The sequence below is a fragment of the Solenopsis invicta genome, chromosome 16 (assembly GCF_016802725.1).
Source record: "Solenopsis invicta isolate M01_SB chromosome 16, UNIL_Sinv_3.0, whole genome shotgun sequence".
Taxonomy (NCBI): Eukaryota; Metazoa; Arthropoda; class Insecta; order Hymenoptera; family Formicidae; genus Solenopsis; species Solenopsis invicta.
Window position 1 is genome coordinate 12,965,480 of NC_052679.1, and position 21,762 is coordinate 12,987,241.

The 21,762-nt window shown below is 30.9% G+C and overlaps 2 protein-coding genes and 1 long non-coding RNA gene across 6 annotated transcripts in view; 1 reads left to right on the plus strand and 2 right to left on the minus strand.

The window, feature by feature from the left end:
* LOC105200828 (aspartate aminotransferase, cytoplasmic) overlaps window positions 1-6,410 on the minus strand; it is a 52,377-nt gene extending 45,967 nt beyond the window's left edge. For both annotated transcript variants that reach the window (XM_039458641.1, XM_011168584.3), the window contains exon 1: window positions 6,081-6,410. In XM_039458641.1, coding sequence (XP_039314575.1) covers window positions 6,081-6,360 — 280 coding nt within the window. In that variant the 5' untranslated portion in view covers window positions 6,361-6,410. The remainder of the gene's footprint in view (window positions 1-6,080) is intronic.
* Window positions 6,411-6,614: 204 nt separating this feature from the next.
* LOC105200843 (coiled-coil domain-containing protein R3HCC1L) overlaps window positions 6,615-21,762 on the plus strand; it is an 83,349-nt gene continuing 68,201 nt past the window's right edge. The window contains exons 1-2 of one of the 3 annotated variants that reach the window (XM_039458640.1): window positions 6,615-7,086; window positions 11,062-11,211. In XM_039458640.1, coding sequence (XP_039314574.1) covers window positions 7,007-7,086; window positions 11,062-11,211 — 230 coding nt within the window. In that variant the 5' untranslated portion in view covers window positions 6,615-7,006. Of the gene's footprint in view, window positions 7,087-8,364; window positions 9,507-11,061; window positions 11,212-21,762 lie in introns of those variants that run through there. The other 2 variants (XM_039458638.1, XM_039458639.1) reach the window with 2 other exon arrangements.
* On the minus strand, window positions 18,241-19,749 carry LOC120359752. The gene is made up of 3 exons (XR_005576540.1): window positions 19,207-19,749; window positions 18,762-18,844; window positions 18,241-18,482 (listed from the first exon to the last, which is right to left on the minus strand). It is a non-coding gene; the product is annotated as an uncharacterized LOC120359752 (long non-coding RNA).

The following is a 21,762-nucleotide window of genomic DNA, read 5'->3' on the forward strand; positions in this document are numbered from 1 at the left end:
TGGAAAAAGTTGCACTTTGGGGTCTATAAACTGTTAGTGACTCATCCGCACATTAGTTAACAATGATTAAATAATCTCAATGACTTAAATTTGTTTGTTTGTTTGTTTGTTTGTGTGTGTGTGTGTGTGTGTATGCGTGTGTGTGTGCGCGCGTGTGTGAAGTTAGCACCTCAACTATAGTTCTCGAGAGTTCTGATTAGTTTTCGATTCATTTCAATAAGACTAAGAGTTTCCTATAGTTTACATTAAAAATTTATATTCTGCTCAATAACGGTCTCAAATTTACATTTAACAAATGGGGTGGTAACTTCTTTTTGATATTAAAGACCAAATAGTCCTGAGGGGCTTAACAGCTTTATTTTGCGAATGTCTAAAGTTCCTAATGTATAAGAAAAATTTTGATAAATAAAAAATTATTGCAAAAGCCAGGCTTTGAACGAGTGATGCGCTCCCGCCCCTAAAGATAGAAGCTGCGGTGGCTCGTGTGCCGAGCGCCTCTCATGTCCGTGTCTCTGCGGCTGTATAGGTGTGCGATCTGCTGTGTGTGTTTCCTGAGAGTCTCAAGCGTGATCGAGTTAAGAGGAGTGATCCTAGTGTATTGAATAAAGAGTTTTGCAGAATTCGTGTCATATTTCTATCTTAACGTATCGCATCCTGTTCCTGGCGCCTGATATTTACAAAAAAAATAAATTAAAAAAATATTTTTCAAAAAAAAAATTTTTTGAGATATAACAGTTCTGTGGTATTTCGATTATTTATTTTTGTAGAGTTCTCAATGATTAAAAAAAATCTAAATCCAAACAAGTTCTAACTAATAACATAGTTTAAAAAATTGGCAAACTACATAGGGGAGACCGGAGCAAATTGTTAGACAGGGTAATTCGATAATTGGAAATATCTTTTTATGGGTATATATTAAAAATTTACTTTAAACACTGTAAACACGTCCTAATGTAAAGATGTTGCTAACAAAGTTTTGTTGGTAACGGCGTAATATTAAGGTCGTAGTAGTAAAAAATGTGTTTTGCGACAGTCGAAGTAATTTTTGATAGTCAGCATTTCTTCGAAATTTAAATAAGATAATAAAGTTTTTTTTGAAAACTTTGAATGTATCGTGTCCAGTTGAATGTATTTGAAACATTTTGTGTTTACTTTTTGCTGTGTGATGTCTGTTGTTGATCATACGCAATAATGCGCACAGTTGATGTTGGGGCTATTCGTAATACTGAGCACCGGAGCGATTCGTTAATACTGATTACAGAGCCTAATCTAAGTTGGGTAACCCTAATCCTTTGGCTGTGTTACGAACGTACCTCTATAAAGCTAGCAAAACCAAATCGGCAGAATTAAATAAAACTTAGTGGAATATTTAGTACTTATTTTGTACTAATTTGTACCATGAAAAATAATTTTGTACCCCATGCCGTTTCGAAGAAACTCGTGGTCCTGCTAGGTTCATACGAAGCCAACAAGACCACAAAAAAAAAATATTTTTTTTTAAATAAAAATAAAGTAGATATAATTAGTACTGATTTTGTACTAATTTGTACCACTCCAAATAAATTAATAATATAAGTTTAATTAATATAATCAACTTCAAAACAATTTACACCTCTATATTCTAGACCAGCTCCAAGAATAAAGTACTCTTTTCTCTCAGCAGAATCGAACGACACTATTTTTAATCAATGCTTGATAATTTGTACTACCAAAATGTGCAATTTAAGAATTTGTACCCCTGCTATTTTCTCAAAACTACCCCAAACTCTTGAGAACCTCAAAAATAAATATATAATTTATACCAGTAAAAATAATTTTGTACTCTGTGCCATTAGAAAAAATAGTACTGAAAGAGAGAGAAAAAACAGCTTACATATTTAAACGGCAAAAATGTATATAAATTTTATAATACATAAACTCTCAAACTTCAAATTTCGATAAATCATATTTTGTGTAAATTATTATGCATCAAGGAAATATAGTGTCGTTTGATTTTGCTAAGAGAAAAAAATACTTTACTCTTGAGGTCATCAAGTATTAACGGTGATTTTGAGAAAAATGGCAAGGGTACAAATTTTTAAATTGCACATTTTGGTAGTACAAATTATCAAGCATCGAGAAAAAATAGTGTCGTTTGATTCTGCTAAGAGAAAAGAGTACTTTACTCTAGAGGTCATCAAGATTCAGGGGTGGTTTTGAGAAAAATGACAAGGGTACAAATTCTTAAATTGCACATTTTGGTAGTATAAATTATTACTCGTCGAGTAAAAGTAGTGTCATTCGATTCTACTGAGGGAAAAAAGTACTTTATTCTTGGAGCTGGTCCAGAATATAGAGGTGTAAATTGTTTTGAAGCTGATTATATTAATTAAACTTATATTATTAATTTATTTGGAGTGGTACAAATTGGTACAAAATCAGTACTAATTATATCTACTTTATTTTTATTTAAAAAAAAAAATTTTTTTTTTGGTGGTCTTGTTGGCTTCGTATGAACCTAACAGGACCACGAGTTTCTTCGAAACGGCATGGGGTACAAAATTATTTTTTATGGTACAAATTAGTACAAAATAAGTACTAAATATTCCATTAAGTTTTATTTGATTCTGCCGATTTGGTTTTGCTAGCTTTATAGAGGTTTCGAACGTCTGCGCTACGCAAAGTTAAGCATTGAGGTAAAGTTCTTCATTGATTTAGTTCAAACTTGATAATATTGTATATTTCAATACCAAGAACGTGAATATGAATATAAAATCGACGCTCTTAAGCAGATAAAAAGTTATAAAACGTTAAAGATTGACACTTGTGAGATTAGGAAATCTGTCCACCGATGGCATAAAAAGACATGCAAACGTGTATGATTGCATTTGTTTTTTGTATACCTATATCTTTTTTTAAATAAAAGAAAGTCTTAACAACAGCTTTTTTATTGTCTTTCAACTTGAAACACAAATTTCGGGATATTCCTGGACTAGTTACGAATTACCCCAGGCTTGGAGCTATTCGTAATTTTTGGCATTAATCGACATTTTTATATGTACTTCAAAACAAGTACACTTTCATGTTCTATCTATACCGGCCTTTGACTATATAAATATGGACTGCTAGTACCACCCCCCCCTCCCACTTTTCCTATGTTTTCGTGTAAGAAAGATCTGCAACGCTTCCATCTCCTAAGTAGCAGAAATGTGAAACAAAAAAGCGAAACAGCAATAGTAGAAGATCAGAAAAGAAAGAAACGAAATACAATATATCGCTTTGAATTTATACGTTTACTCTAAAATATGCGATTATATTTCTGTAAAATAAGAATTAATTTTACTAAATTAAAAGGAAATAAATATAAAATATACACATAATAAAAAGCATAGGGTAACGCTCGTATTGTGAATAAACACAGAGTATAATATTAAACGATCAAATTAACGAGCCAAATTAATTTAAGATTTAAATTACAATAATATAGTAGACAAATAATTAGGAACGTTTCGGCTTTACTTAGCCTTCATCAACCTATTAAAATATACACATTTTATTATTAAAGATATATTTAAAAAAATTATATAATTAATATATATATATATATATATATATATAATATTAATAATAAAATATATAAAGCAAAAAATGGAAAGTAATTAAAAATAAAAACAAATAAGTGATGTCATAGATTAAAAGAAAGCCTCATTAGAGAACTGTTATTTTTGGGTAATAAAGTATACAGTATAAATTATTGTCCGCTGAAAATAACAGTTTTAATTAAATTACATTTTATAAACTCTTTGTGTTCATTCAACGTAATTATTTTACCTTTATAAGCTTATTTAGTCTCTTATGAATGTCGTTGTTTTAATCTATTAAGCTTTTAGATCACTTAATTATACGTTATTATATATTTAAGATAATAACAATATTAATATTCAAAGCAAATAGTAAATGTGTAAAAGTTTAGGTTACAATGCAATTAACTAATAACTTACCCAAAAAATAGTACAGGAATGTGTTTCTCCTTTACACTTTTATATTTGGTTGATTTACAACCATTTATAAAACAATATACTACCATTGTATTATATCACTCAATCGCACAAATGTTTATTACTGTCGCGTATAAAAGCCACACACCACACCATATGTTATTTTATACTAGAAATCGTCGCTTAGAAGATGGGGGCGCTGTAGATGTTTCTTACAGCCTGAAAGAGCCAACTAGCAGTCCATATTTATATAGTCAAAGATACCGGCATTGTGAAGGGGAAGATTCAACCTTTCAAACCGTTTCCTTTTTAATAAATATAGGACTCAGGAGACACAAAAGAAAAAAAGGTCTAACGAATAGCCCCGGTTGAATAGTCTCCCCTATATCTTGTTATGTAGCCACTCGATCGCGTTGAACCATAAGACTTTTCATTAGAACTCATTGAGAATTTAAAAAAATTTTCAGCTCTGAAATTTAAAAAATTTTTGGAGACTTTCGAGTAGTTCTGATTAAAGTTCAAGACAGTTCTCGATGAGTTATAACGAAAAGTCTTATAGCTTAACGCGATCAGATGGTTACATAACAAAATATATGTAGTTTCTTTGCCAATTTTTTAAACTTTGTTATAAGTCAAAACTTGTTTGGATTTAGATTTTTTTTAATCATCAAGAACTCAACAAAAAATAAAATAACAATTGAAATATCACAGAAATGTTATATCTAAAATTTTTTTCAGAAAAAAATTTTTTTAATTTATATTTTATTTATCAAATTTTTTATGTATTAGGAATTCTAAACATTCGCAAAATAAAACTATTAAGCCCTTCAAAACTATTCAGTCTTTAATTTAAAAAAAAAATTAGCACCCCATTTTTTAAACATAAATTTGAGACCATTATCGAGCAGTACTATTAATAAAAACTATAGAAAACTCTTAGTCCTATCAAAATAAATCAGGAACTCTAATCAGAACTCTCGAGAACTATAGTTGAGGTGCTAACTTCGCACACGGTAAATTTGTTACATTGAAGACGACTCCAAAGTTGAGTCAAAACGTATGAAAATCTTTGAAATTGAAAATCTTTTGAATAAATATATCTTGTATAATCTTTTTATACTGAAATATATTAAACAATATTTCAATAATTTTTATTTCCTATTTCAATAACTTCAGTAATTTATTTCTGTTAGGATTTTTAAAATAAAATATAAGTTGAAATAGTTAGTTTGACAGATTCATTATATATAAAGATCTTTATCTCATCAATACTAATTTAATTGGAACCATGTCTCAGAGATAACAGGCAAAAGTGGTGAGTAAACAACTTACTAATACCAAAGTATCATAGATTAATTCAAGGTGTGTATTCTGTACACACTTTTTGTTCTTAATGGTATCATTGCACAGATATTTTACATGCATTTTTTTATTATAATAAATGCTTTCAGAATCATGCTGGACGTACTTTTCTTCAATAAATTATATATAGAATAAAATTAAGTATACATAAATTCACACCTAAGAAAACTATAAATTAAGTTTTAAAACACATATACACATACATAAAATTTGTATTCCAAGAAATGTCCTCATGCAAATTGAGAAACAATTTTCTTATGTAATGTTTATTTTCAGTATTAATCAGTATTCATATTTATATATGTATTCAGTAAATATAAAAAAATTACTTCATTAGATTTAAGATCGAGCATTTCATGATTATTCTGCATTGACTCTATTTGCTTTTATATCTTTCAAGAAAAATTCTGTGTGTGTGTGCGCGCGCGCGCGCGCACGCATACATGCATGTGCGTAATAATATAGATTATATAATCAATCTGGAAATGACCAAAAGAAACAAAGTCCGAAAATAAAAAACACATTTTAAATATATAGCATATCTCATAAATTTATGTTTGTTATTAAAATATGCTAATTTAAAAGTGCTAATTCAATAATAAAATTTTGAAAAACTCGATTGTTAAAAGCGAGCATTAATAGAAATTTGTATGCGATAAAATCATTTCTGCCTTTCTAACAAAAAGTAATAGGAGAATAAAATGGTCTTCAACGTAATTGTAAGGAATAAAAGTTACATACCTCCTATAGTAAGATTAACTTTATTTTCGTGAGTATCGTCGACGAATGCTTTTTGCAGCGCAAAAACCTCGATAGGAGGTCCTAATTCTATTCCAGTGAATCTGGTATTCATGTTGTCAATAGCAGTAGATAATTTCGTCAAAATCAAAGGTGGGATGGAGTGTTCTAAATAATTACCGCAGATAATAACAGTGGTGATAGTATAAGAAGCAATATCAAATAAACAATTCGTGCGAGGGAACGAAAAAGTGCACAATAACTGACGGATAACAGAGTGCATAGAAATTTTATTGGAATGATTGGAACAGACGTAGTGATCTTTAAGGGCCTCACACATGAAATGCATAACATAACAAGAACACATAAGACCGATGGCCCAATGAGCATCTAGTATAAAGTCGCTATATTGATTTACATAAGATCCTCATTGGTCCAAAGGCCTTATGCTACGCTTATGCTCTGTTATGCATTTCATGTGCGAGGCCCTTAATACAGCGCAAACGGTATGTCACCGACACATATCTATGCATAAGTTTGAAATTAATATGGCGAAGAACAGTACCCCCTGCATGACTGAGAGAACACCCCCTCTTGCCTAAAATAGGACTTTATGCTCCGACCCTCTATTTCTATGTTCGTGGGATAAAATGATAACTCCAACGTTTTGAATGCAGCTCCGTGCACTAAAGGTCGAATTTGCAACTGTGTTCTGTGGTCAGCAAGTTGAATACGCTGTAGTGTATTTTAAGTGTATTCGAGTGTAGTGAAGTGGTTATATTGTGTAATATACATACAAATTTATTTAATAATAACTGAAACAGATCGAAATTAATCAAAACACGAGCACGAATTTATCGAAAGAACATTCAAGTATACTCAATGGCACATGTGAATGTGTATACTTTGTGAATGTTAACGAAAAATAAATGAGTTTGCAAGATAGCCTGTTTTTTGAAGATGTCGAATGCGACATAATCGTCTTTACGAAGAATACAACGCGTAAGAGGTATGAGAATATTATAACAAAATTCTTTGACTATAGAGTATTAAATCATGATACGGGGCGTTATTTTTGGAGGTTAGTGTCATTACGGTATTTGTCACTTGTGATAGCCACGAAATACGTAAGGCCCTGCGCACAATAGAGGAATATTAAATATTAGGAATAGGAATTAAAATTTTAGAATCAGTTTTCTCAATGAACATAAATAGTAAGTTATATACGTCTTATTCGTACGCATTGTGGCTTTACTTAATATTTATTAAGAAAACATTCAAAAATTTTAATTTCTATTCCAAATGTTTATTTAATATTCCTCTATTGTGCGCAAGGTCTAAAACAGTTTCATTTTCTTTCGATCTCGATTGCAATTTTGATATGTCATTTTATTTGTATATGCATATACATTGGCAAATAAAGGACTCTTTCATTGTGTTTTCAGAATTGAATGAGATTACTGTGAATAGTATATTCTCATGGCTAGTATAGAATTCATAAATAGCACAGACAATATAGGAGGATACCGTTTTTGTTTTCATTGTGCAAAAAGATTATATGAGTCTATTTTTTTGTTATATGCAATTGCTATCTATATTCATACACTGCAGATGATTTGTAGGTTAGGTTACTATGCAAAGTAATATAAATAATTTTTACTCTTGATATATAATCTTTTCTAAAAGTATTAGGCACTTATTTTTTCATTTATTTGAAATTCTTTTATGTGTATTATGTGTTTTCTATTGTGTATTAGTTTCCTGTTAACAAAAAATTATACAAGAGATGAATAAATGTTAAATATTCTAAATATATATTATTGATTAAACATTAAAAAAAGTTCGAATAAATGTGAATCTGAAAACATATTGTGATGGATTTACATCTCTGTGTGTGTCTGATATATCAGCAGCAACATTGCAAATGGTAAAGAATAGTTTTCGAAATTTGGTAAACTTATGTAAGGAGCAAACGGCTAAGTATTTGAACATTTATTGGCCTAATTTTATATGCATAATTTCTACTTAATACATATGCACATTAGACTGTCAAGAAAGTTTTTATTTTTTTTTGTTTTGACCTCTTGGTTTAAAAGTTTCCATTTCCTACCAAAGTATATCTCTAAATTTTTGCCAAAAAATATTAAGATTTATAGATTGCTAATCAATTATTTTTAAATCAGTTTTTGATTTTTAAAAATATATGTATGAAAATGGCGTTCTGAGCATAATTTGGGGTTTTAAATATGATATATTTTTTCTTTTTAGTTGCTGAAAATCATGCAATCATTTATTTAGCTCTATCTTAAAGATGTATTATATTTCAGTTAAATGCAACTTTTGAAGGTCCTGTAAGAGATCTCGGAAAAATTACAACTGCATCTTGTTTTAGGTGAACAGATCTACAATTGAAAGGGGGTAATGATTCATTTGAATGCATGAAACTCTGCTAAAATCGACTTTGAATTCGAAATTTGGTCATTTTTTGGAATTAATTGGGATGCATTTTTTAAGATGTATATCGCAGAGCTTAATAAATGATTGAATCATATTTAACGACCAAAAAACGTAAAGTATCTTATTTAAAAATCTGGATTATGTTCTGGAAGCCATTTTCATACATGTATCAAAGAAAATCGAAAATTGATTTACAAATCGTTTATTAGCGACCTCTACATCTTAATATTTTTTGACAAAAAAGTAAGGGTGTACTTTTAGTATGAAATGGAAGCTTTTGAGTCAAGAGGTTGAGAAAATATAAAAGCTTTTTTTTCTTGACAGTCTAATGTATACGTAGAATGATCTAGGTCAACCAGAAGAGTGGGCACAAACGTATTCCTCATGATGAAAAATTGAGTTGAAAATGTTAATAGCAAAATATTATGGGGTCAATAGCTTTTAAATGGTGACCGTTTGAAACTCTTTAACCACAGGACGTGATGTTTGCGCCGTTAAGTGCGACGCAACCAAGCGATCGGCCGGGTGCTCTGATAAATACTGCTAAACGGCACGAACAAATATTACAAAGGTTCCGTGAAATCTCTATTAACATCTCCTGCTGTATTTTTGAGTTCAGTTTAATTGACAAGAAGTAATGTCAATTGCAAATTCGATAAAACATTATTTATATGAGTAAAAAATGTGTTTTGAAAATGCAGCATTTTATTTGTAAACAAATAAATTAATAAATAAAATCAATATTAATTAAATTATCTAATAAAATAATGTTGAAAGCATCAGTCAACAAACTTTTCTAAAACTTTGTTACCAAAAGTTCTATCAAAAACAATATTAGAAAAAATTTACATTTGAAATTTGTATTTAATAAATAAATACTCTATTCAATATTCCATATTTAGGAAATAACATGAACAAAATTCCAAATTATAATATGAGAAAAAAGGAGAGGAATACAGTGAAGAAATTCAAGTAAGCAAATAATAAGTTATATGGTTACTACAAATTAAATTTAAAATTTTGAAATATATTTTAAATAATGTTTCAAAAATTTTAGAGTAGATGTTTTAAATGACTACCATCCATTTCAACACAAAGTTGAGCACGTATAATGAAGTTCTCTCTCGATCGTTGTATTTTTTCAAGCGTGATAGTCGTAAGCACTTCATCAATCCGATCACTCAGCGACAGTATTTACAGGCATGCGATACACATATTCTTTTATTGTTCCTCATAAGAAAAAAATTATGATATTAAATCTGGTGATTTTGTTGTAAGCTACACTCAAAGATCTCTGCAGTCAATCCACGTACAAAGATATTTTTGGTTTAAAATTTGCCGTATGCGCCCTGTATTGTGTTGCTCCGTCGTGTTGAAACCACATAATCCGTCGCTTCTCCATATGTCCAATGATATAGACCTCAAATAATTTAGACAAATCTTCAGAGAGAAAATCACTATAGAAGAACTTCCTTTTGTGAAGGTGGAAATATTCAAAAAGATTCCGGAAGGATCAATCTCCGGAAATATGGAATTTGATCGCGGAGAGTAGAATATTGTGGTTTATTTATTAGAACCTCCCTCTTTCCCCATTCAATTCTAGAGAAGCGGCCCTGGGACGTTGACAAACAACATTTCATGAGCCTCTTCCAGTTATTCATAACATAATACCAACATGGCCAGTCCATATGTCATAACAGACTAACAGACAATACAGGCAAACAAATACTACGAATAACCCATTAATGACCACCCAACAGAAGAATACTTCCTAAAAAGATATTTTAAATATTTAAGAGATTCGAGACTTTTTGAACACCTTGTATATTATATAAACCTAAAAACTCATTTTCTACATATACTCACTACATATATCTACTACTCACTTTTTAGTACATAAATATGCAATTGATTTTATTTTAAATGATATAAAGCTTAAAAAACACTCATAAGCTGGCGGTATTTATAATTGATTCTTATATTTAAGACCGTCTTAAATATTATCTTAAGATGTTATCAATCAATTAGAGCTATATTAGCATTATTAAGACATTACTTAAGACGGTCTTGAAATAAGAATTGATTACATATATCGGCCGTATTTCAGCAATCAGTAATAAATCCCGATTTTTTATAACTTTCCGGACTTGATGGACAAATTAATTATTACTTTTTGTTTTTAAAGGGTTCCACAAATACTTTTCAATAATTAATTTAAGTGTCGCATATAAGAAAAAAATTTTAAATAGCTTATTTTTAACATTATTCTTTGTGACACTACTAGTATAAGCGAGTCTTCAGGAAACGAACGAGAGAGAAAGTGAACGTTATGTAAAAGTTAGCTGGTGTTTATATCTTTGTCTCTTCCCCTTCCATATCTTTGTTTCGAATCAGTGCCGTGAGGCATTACATTCACTAAAACGAACGAAATGTGGTCGATGCTACTACGAATTAAATTTCAAACAGCAGTTTGCTCGATCTCACTTTCAACGAGAAACGTTCAGGCTCTTTCTTTTCACTTTTGCAGAGCGCTCGTCTTTCCACCCGTCAACAATTATCGTCGGTACATAATACACCAGCTGGTACAGGATCGTTTCTCGGATTTGCTGCACACGTTCTCGATAGGCCAAGGCTCGGCTAGGCGTACCATAGTATGCTACAAGAGTGATTTGAAAAGGTATAAATGACTTAAGTGTCAAAAAATATTCTTTTCAGCTTTAACGTTCGCTAAGCTTTAAATTTTTCCAATGTCCAATCGAATCTACGTTGCGCGAATGATTTACGTTTTTCTTTTGCCAATAGTTGGCAAATTATGGATAATACCCATACAATACTGAAGCTTTCTTTCAATAATATTTTTGAAACATTGTAACATTGCAAATTGCAATGTAATGTTGCAGAGTCGTTTTAGATACATACAATATAAATATTTTGCCGAAATGTTTTTAGTAAGGTTGTAGAAATACACTCGGCAACAAAATTATCGCAATACTCATTTATATCAAAATTTTACATAACTTCAAATAATCACAACTTTGTTAAAAATAATCGTACTTGAAAGTTTTTTTTTTTAATTTTAAAGTTTAAAGTCTCTAAGGTGCATTTGACCAATTTTGAATTTCTGCTTTTCTTCTTCCGTCGTTTCTTTAAAAGTAAAGACGTGTTTTGTTTCCAAACATTTGCATAATTTGACGCACTCCAAGGGGTAGAATAAATTTTTTTGCAAATGTTACGATAACCATCGTAAAATTTGGAGTTTTCTCTGAAAATTAAAAAATCAGGTTTGCACGATTTTTTTTTTTTAAGGAGTTAGTATGTCATCAAAGTTGTGTATGCATTTTTGTCAGTTATCACCAACATTACCCGGATTTTGCTTTGTCTCATTGTTGATGAGGCGATCTTCTTTAGCTGACGTTATTTGTCTTTGACCTTGTTCTTTTCTTCGATGAAATCCGCCTGTTTTTTGATAACGAGCCCAAACTCGAGAGATAGAGGATTGATGAACACCTATTTTCCTTGCAACATAACTTTGATTCAATCTTTGCAAAAGAGCAATGATTTGCATACATTGAATTTTGTTCAAACGAGGCATTGTTACGACTTTATCGTTTGCTTTTTGAGTGATTCAGTAAAGAATAAGTTTACGCTTATATAGAGTTTGTTTACAGTTTTTGCATGATTCAGAGAGATACTGTGAAATGTAGTGATTTACATTAATTCCCATAAAAATTCTAAACACCAAAACTCTATATAAGCGTAAACTTATTCTTTACTGTATTACTCAAGAAGCAAACGATAAAGTCGTAACAATACCTCGTTTGATCAAAATTCAATGTGCGCAAATTATTGCTTTTTTACAAGGATTGAATCAAAGTTATGTTGCAAGGAGAATAGATGTTTATCGATCTTCTATCTCAAGTTTGGGCTCGTTATCAAGAAACAGGTGGATTTAATCAAAGGAAAGGACAAGGTCGACGACGAATAACGTTAGCTAAAGAAGATCGTCTCATCAATGAGACAAAGCGAAATTCAGGTAATGCTGGCGGTAGCTGACAAAAACGCATACATAACTTTGATACATACTAACTCCTTAAAAAAAAAGTCGTGCGAACCTGATTTTTTTTAATTTTCAGGGAAAACTCCAAATTTTACGATGGTTATCGTGACATTTGCGAAAAAATTTATTCTACCTCGTGGAGTGCGTCAAACTATGCAAATGTTTGGAAATAAAATATGTCTTTACTTTTAAAAAAACGGCGGAAGGAGGAAAGTAGAAATTTAAAATCCAAATGCATCTTAAATTAGAAACTTCAAGTTTTAAAATAAATAAAAACTTTCAAGTACGATTATTTTTAACGAAGTTATTATTATTTAAAGTTGTGCAAAATTTTGATATAAATGAGTGTTGCGATAATTTTGTTGCCTAATGTATTATAAAATTGTTCTAAGAATATACATGTATTAAAACCAGGGAAATAATCCGTTACTATTTTTGTTACTTTTTTACGTTAACGGGCATTATTTTTTTATGTCTATAACGGTAATGGTAACAAATTCAGTTGTTATTTTTATCTGTACTTTAGTTTCTTATTATCTATTTAATAGATCGCACGCTGATCGTGCATTAGATACAAATATTCCGAATGAATATTTCTATCCAAATCAAATAGCAATTAATTTTATAAAATCAAAATAATACGCAATGTACAGTACATGCAATTAGAAAATGTTCTTAAATGTGTTTCATTATTAAATTAGTTTAAAGTTGATTTTTTGTATCGATTAATATTTAATTAATTATTACTCATAATCAATCACAATAATTCATATGTGATTACGAATCGCAATGTAATAAGATTCAGTAAAAGAATCATATTCTTGAGTATACATGGAATATTTCTTGTATCATGTAATATAGGTTTTTTTCTCCTTTTTTCCACGTTAAAGGACTCTGTACGATTTGAATAAAAAAAAAAGATTATCGATCAATTTTCTTTAATTATCAATATGTTTTAGTTTCAGCATTTTTGACGAAAATTTAATTGGCTGACACTTGTTTTGTTTTTGTAAATCGTACGGGATTTTTTCAAGACTGTATTTATTGTTATATAAAAACTTGAAATTTCTTTTATTAAATATTGTTGAAAAGAAACTTGCATGTATTTTAAGATTTAAAATGCAATTGCACTGATAGACCTTTTCAATATATCAATACAATTATATTTACAATTTAAATTATGTTACAATGTGTTATGTTATGTACGAGAATAGATTGAAAAGTTTTTGATCTGACTAAAAAGAGCAAGAGACAGGGAGGAAGGGAGAGAGATAGAGAGATAGATTTCAGTGATATTTCAATACTTGTCCAATGAATGACATTGAAAGAAACATGACGAACTAAGTTTGATGTAATTCTAGCGATTAGTTTATTTTTGGCATCTTTTTAATGTGACAAGTATAAGAAAATTGAATGCGAGTTGGGTGCCGAATTAGCTCATTGTTAATCAAACACAACATCGGTTGAACATTTTACAATTGTGTCTTGAGCATTTTAAGTACGATGAAAAGATTTTTTACGGCATTTTACTAATTTATTTTTAAAAAATGGGGAAGAAATATTATTTATTTTCTTTTATAATATATTTTTAATTTATTTTTCAATATTTTATATTTTTTTATATTTTAGGTTACATTCCGATAGTCACTGTCAGTACTGAAAATCTATAAATCACATAAATGCCCAGCAAACAAAAATGAATTGAAATGAATAGAAATGAACTCATTCCGATATTTTCGAATTTGCGTTTCAGATTTTTTGAACCCATTTGAAATGGATCCAAAAATAATATAAATACATCCAATTTAATATGATGAGTAACTCATTTTGCATTTCAATTTATTTGAATTAAAAAATAATATAATGGTAACATGAATTCAAAACGATGAAGCACATTTTGTATTTCAATCTATTTGAGTCTATTTGAATTCAAACATACACCGGAACTTTAAAACGCAAACACAAATAGATTAAAATAAATTAATAAAATCCAAAGAGTCTTTGGCTTAAATGAAGAAGAATTTATTTACCTTCAGCATATAAAAGCTAAGAAGAGGATTTGGTGTACAGTTGATCCTTATACATTTATTTATCCATACCTTTACGTGCTAACTATACCTCCCTATACTTATTCTTTTACCTACCCTTAGTACAGTACTGCGCAACACTTTGCCCAGGCAAACAAAACACCGTAACCTATACAGCAAACTTGTCCATCCGAACGAACTTCCGCATCGCACCGCACCTGTGCCTCTATCTATGCCAAAAGATTGGTTTATGCAGGCCGTAATCGCTAACTTATGCCGGAATCTGTAAGAAATTGACCAATCAGTGTCGACTATTCTTCTATAAATTGATTATGATTGGTCAATTTCTAACAGATTCCGGCATAAGTTAGCGGTTACGGCCTGCATAAACCAACCTTAATTCTCTTTTCATCTTATATCTTAATTTACATTCTTCTTTCGCGTATCCTCACAATTTTTTCTTTCTTTGTACCTCCATTCCTTGGTTTCTCCCTTTCTTTTTCTCGGTTCTTCTTTCACCTTCCTTTTCTCTCTTCTCTTTTCTACTTCTTTTCCAAACATCTTTAATCCGTAATGGTCACCCGGGGTCCAAAAGACCCTACGCGTCCTTCTTCTAACTTTAAGGGTACACAGAATAAGGGTATACAGATCATTCAAAATTGAACAACCTTGTATGAAACTAATTTTTATCTGAAAGTATACTCTCTTGCGAATACACTCCTAAATTTTTGTTGAATTATCTCCAAAATTAAAAATTTTATGAATATTTTTATTTAAAAAAGTCAAATTTTGCAATTTTTTATTTGAATTTGTTTATTATGTTAAATTTATCTGAAAGTATACTATCTTGAGAATACACCCCTAAATTTTTGTTAAATTATCTCAAAAATTAAAAATTTTATGAATGAAAATTTTATAAAAAAGTCAAATTTTGCAGTTATTTTTATTAAAATTTTTTTCAATATGTTAAATTTGAATTAAAAAAAAAATTATTGGATGATAAAGAACAGACCTCAAGGTATGTCCAGTAAAATTTTTGCGACGAAATATCAAAAAGCAAATGGCGACTGATTTTGTGCAGGGGGTTCAGTGGACCCCATGTGACCATTATGTTATTATTTGGAAGTGTGACCATTACGGGTTAATATCTTTTTCAGTCTCTTTTTCACCCAGCTTTCCAAAGATTACTTAGTTTCTCTGTCCTTTCTGCATCCACCTCTGCTGTTTTATTCCATACAATTGTGTCTATTTTCTTTTCTTTTTTCCTTTTTTCTCCTTCCTTCCTATTTTATCTTATTCCATTCCTTTTCCAATCTTTGTAAGCTCAGTCTCTAAAAGCGAAAGATCCGATTTTGTTCCTCCTTTTTTATCAACAATCCAACAGCCAAAATTCCGGTTCTTCTTTCTTTTCTGCTTACATCTCTGTCGCCTTCTTGTCATATATATTTATTCTATTTCCTTATTTTTCTTGTTTGTCTCCTCCCATACCTCTTCTTCCATCCTTTATGTTTTATAACCTCAATCTCAAACGGCCGGTGATCTGAGTTTCCTCTGTCTCCTTTATACATATATCAAGCTTCCCAGGATCTTTAATTAACAATTACTTACGAGGTGTGTTCAAAAAGTATCGCGAATTTTGAATTTTCGCGGGTTATGTATATTCGAATTTCGATCTTTTTGTGGCGTTATGTTGGTACTCATGTCTCTCACTTATGCCGACAAGCTCGGCCATTTTGAATGTTCACTTAATTGTTGACAGCTGCTTTGCTTGCACGTGTTTTGGATCGTCTTCGATTTTTACCTATTCAAAAAAATGGATCAAAGAACCTGTATCAAATTTTGTGTGAAAAACGAAATTAAGTGCGCGGATGCATTCCGAATGTTGACTGTGGCATACGGAGAAGCTACCTTGGACCGAAGCAACGTTTATCGGTGGTACAAAATGTTCTCAGAAGGCCGAGAAGATGTGAACGACGAAGAGCGTTCCGGACGCCCGAGCACTTCAACAACAGACGAAAAAATTAATGAAGTGGAGAAAATGGTATTGGCCAATCGTCGAATCACCGTTAGAGAAGTTGCTGAGGACCTAAACATATCGATTGGCTCGTGCCATTCGATTTTTATCAATGATTTGGGCATGAGACGGGTCGCCGCGAAATTCGTACCAAAATTGCTCAATTGCGACCAAAAACAGCATCGCATGAACATTGCTAATGAGATGTTGGACTCTGTCCGCGACGACCCAAATTTGCTCCAGAGGGTCATAACTGGTGACGAATCGTGGGTTTATGGTTATGACGTGGAAACCAAAGCTCAATCATCTCAATGGAAGCTGCCGCACGAACCAAGACCGAAAAAAGCGCGCCAAGTTCGGTCGAATGTGAAAGTTTTGCTGACAGTTTTCTTCGATTGCAGGGGCGTGGTGCATCATGAGTTCTTGCCACAGGGTAGAACGGTCAATAAGGAATATTACCTGCAAGTTATGCGCAATTTGCGCGAAGCAATCCGCCAGAAACGCCCGGATTTGTGGAAGAACAAAAATTGGCTTTTGCACCACGATAACGCCCCTGCTCACACATCGTTGCTTGTGCGCGACTTTTTGGCCAAAAACAACACACTAATGATGCCGCAGCCACCGTATTCCCCAGATCTGGCCCTCTGTGACTTTTTCTTGTTCCCTAAACTGAAGAGGCCCATGAAAGGACGACGTTACGCTACGCTTGACGAGATAAAGACGGCATCGAAGGAGGAGTTGAACAAGATAAAAAAAAAAGATTTTTTGAAGTGCTTCGAAGATTGGAAAAACCGTTGGCACAAGTGTATAATATCTCATGGGGATTACTTTGAAGGGGACAAAATAGATATTCATGAATAAATAAATAATTTTTGAAAAAACACAAAATTCGCGATACTTTTTGAACACACCTCGTATACCCAGATAACAAAATGCGCGCATAGTGAGTTCATGGAGCGCGCATGCCGTGCGGATTATCGGCACGGTGTGAGCTCACCGCATCCGACAGATGCGTCATCATATGAGACTCATATTGGTCGCACGTTTGCGGTACTCATGGGTGCGAGCGATATGAGCCTCAAATGTGTTCTCCAAATGAGACTCATATTGCTCGCATGCATGCATACGGCATTCAAAAATTCTAATCATTGCCCATTTTTTTCACGTACTTTTAATGCATTATATATCAATATTTTTATTCATTTTTTTCTGATTTACAATTAAAAATTAACATTATTATATACAATCTTTAATAAATTAGCATTAAAAATATTAAAAGCATAAAAAGTACTTAAAAAAAATGCGCAGTGATTGGAAGTTCATATAATATTTTGTAAATTTGTTAATATATGGGAGGGTCTTGTTTTATCACGTTGCAATTGACCACTGCATCCATTCACAGCAAACGATATCTAGAATTTTTTTACTGTTTAAGCACTGCAGTGAATGGTGGTCAATCGCAACGTGGTTAAAAGAAAAATTAACATGTACACAATTAATATTTTGATATTATTTTCAAGAGAATTTTACTTTAATGAAATTCTAATTCAAAATTTAGTTACAAAGATATTTGAAGTTAAAAATACATACATTTTTGTAGAATTAAGCCTATAATAATTAGAGATTGTATATTCTAAAATTTTAATTTAAATGTAAGTAAATGATAGTTTCTTCAATTAGCAATATCTGCAAATATCTAACATATTTTATATATGTTCATAAAACGAACCGTTCATACACCTCTTCGAGGGAACTTATAAAATAAAATATGCGAGGTCTGTCAACAATAAAATATGAAATGCTTGCTCTCGTATTGTTTCCAATGTTTGGCAATATTATCCCACAATTTCCTAGAAACAAAGAAAAGAATAATATATAAAAATGAAAACATTTACAATATGAAAACCGAGTTTGATAATTTTACAAATATTCTACAAATATTATTTTGTTATAGTCAACAGGCAAATACACTGTACTACGAAATTAAAATTTACCTCCATACTTGAATCATATAAATAATAAGTCAATATAAAATAAAAAAAGAATTAACAAATTGAAATTGTTTTATCGGTTTTATTACAATTGCTCGTGTAATATTGTAGAAAATATAAATACTTTTAATTATTTACTTTTATACTCTACGACCTTGGTAGTAGTTGTTGAACCAGAAGTTCTAATTTACCACTGTTTGGCGATATTATTCCACAATTTCCTAGAAACAAAGAAAAGAATAATATATAAAAATTAAAACATTCACAAAGTATGAAAATCAAGTTTGATAATTCTACAAGTATTCTACATTTTATCATTTAATCGTTATAGAAAATTAATTTGCTTTTACAAAAATTTAATAAAGTTTATTAATAACAATAATAATCATAATAATAAGTAAAAATTTCGTAATAATAAAAAATTAGTACTTATAAAATATTTTGAGAAGAAAGCGTTTAAAAATTATTGAAATAGAAATGCAAATTAAAAAAGTTAGGTTATCTAAAATATATTATACTTATATCAAGTAATAAATATACTACACATAAAAGCAAATTTAAGACCCAGACTTTAATTAATTACCTGAGGTTTTTTTATCCACGGAGATCCGATATTATGTAAAATACTCCAGTTCAATGTAAAAATATTACATATAAAAACACGGCACTTGCAAAGTATTACACCACTACCACTGACCATGACCACTACACTCAACTGGCTCAATTGCACTGTCGATGACGAGTCATGATGACCGTTGCGGCATGGAGAACCATGTACCATCGAAATGCATACGCAGAAGCTTTTTGCTGCGATTTGTTGGCTAAAGTCGCGTGACTTTATTGAAAATTTTAAATTAATGAATGCAAATAAAAATCAGAAAATATCAGAAAAAATCAAAATATCAAAATCAAAGATAACATGTTATATTTAATCATACAATGATCGTTTTCTTACTCATAAAATGCAATAAAAATATAGTTTTACTAATAGTTTTTCTTCTCATAAGTCAAATTTTCTCTTTGTATAATATTTTTGTATATTTTATTATACACAGTACATTTAATACATTCTCACATAGTCTCATATACAATATATTTAAAATTTTTTCAGATTTTTTATTTGCTTATAAAAAAATTGTCACTTAAAAAAAATTAAGAAAAAATTAATTTTTCTACAATTTTTTCTCTATTTTTCAGATTTTCTCCTTTTATATATTATACGTAAATTGTGTTTTTACATACACAGCATTTTTATGTCTTATACAATTTATTTTCTCATATTTTTATTTTTGCTTACAAAGAAAGATTAGATTTTTTCATCCAGTTCTGTGATTTCACGGTTCTTAAGATTTGCAAATCTTAAAAATTCCGTAAAATTACGGTAAGTTATAGATGAAGATTTAAAAAGATTATAATTTGGAAAATTAAAATGAGAAAACCAGAAAACACGGTATAAAATTGTTTTCTTATACTTATTTTTCAAACTATTTTTTAATTTTTGTCTATAATTTATCGTAATTTTATAAGATTTTAAATCTGCAAACTTTATAATAAAATTACAATTGGATAAAAAAAATTAGTTTTTTTATAAACGAATAAAAAAATTTGAAGATTGTGAAATAAATTTTATGAGATATTCTAAGAAAGTATAATACTAAATGCTGTGTATGGTGAAATATGAAAAAATACAATATATTTGAAGGAACAAAATTTTTAAATGAGGGAGAAAAACTTATATATATTTTCTTCATTTATTTTTATAAGAAAATGATCATTCAATGAGTAAATATGGTATATTATTTAAGAAATTACAAGATATTTTTAAATAAACATAAGATATTTTTTGAAAAATTATGAAAAAATTTTTTTATCAGAGTTACGCGTGCTCCCATCACATCGTGAGGGCAGCGTGATACGTTCTTGTGTGCACGGCGGGATTATCACGTTACCCTTACGCCGTGAAATGTTCCCATCACGGCGTGATTGCATTATGCGAGCTTTTACGCGTACATGCGTGCGCCCATCACATTGTGAGGGCACTGTGATGCACTTTTGCACGCACAACGTGATCATCACGTCGTGAGGATAACGTGAACTCACGAATTGTTATCTGGGTACATTTTCCTTCTCTACTTTTTTTTTATACTATTACTCTTCTCACGGTCTCCGTACCTTTATACATTCCTTACAATCTCATTCTATTCCTTCATTCTCACATTTACAATATGCCATCCTTTCTCCATAAACCATTTTGCCAGATTCCTTGCATTACCTGTCACATTTTCTTTCTCATAGCTGTTTCTGCTATTGTTTCTACCGTCTTATTCTTTTAATATTTCTCCTAACGCTCTTTCTTTTTGCATACCATCACCTTTTTTATTTTCCTCACCTTCCTCGTTTAATTCCATTACCTTCCTACTTTACCGGCTCTCCTGGAATCTCTTGCCTCATTGTTCGCCTTAACCTATTTTTGTTTTTTCCTTCTGTATTTTCCAATATTATCACAAATCCTTTTCCCCTAATTTTGCCTCCAATTACCTGTCTTCTCTACCTTCCTACCTCTCTAGTTTATACCTCTTTACTTTCCTAATTCTTTTTAATATAATACAACACTCTCTCTCTCTCTCTCTCTCTCTCTCTCTCTCTCTCTCTCTCTCTCTCTCTCTCTATCTACATCTGCACGCCATCGCACCACTTAATCAAGTCCCCTGGCTCAAATGAATTAATCATATAATTATAAACATAAAGCGTTTTAGGAGCCACCGCGGTTGTTTGTGCGTAAAAATATAATTACGCAAAACTGACGAACTTACAGAGTGTGATAAGAGAGTACAGCGTATACAGGGTGATTTAGAACGACTCATGTGTCCCTGTAAAAACGTGTTCTTGAATAAATTCTGAGATGATTTTTCCTGTACAAAAATTTTGTCCGACACTTACTTTTTGAATAATAAGAGGATAAAGTTAGCGAATCACGGGCCGTGTACACATGGTAGACAAAGGCGGCGCAACTCACCGTCCGACACAGGTAAGCGCCCGCGTCGGACGGTAAGTTGCGCCGCCTTTGTCTACCATGTGTACACGGCCCGTGATTCGCTAACTTTATCCTCTTATTATTCAAAAAGTAAGCGTCGGACAA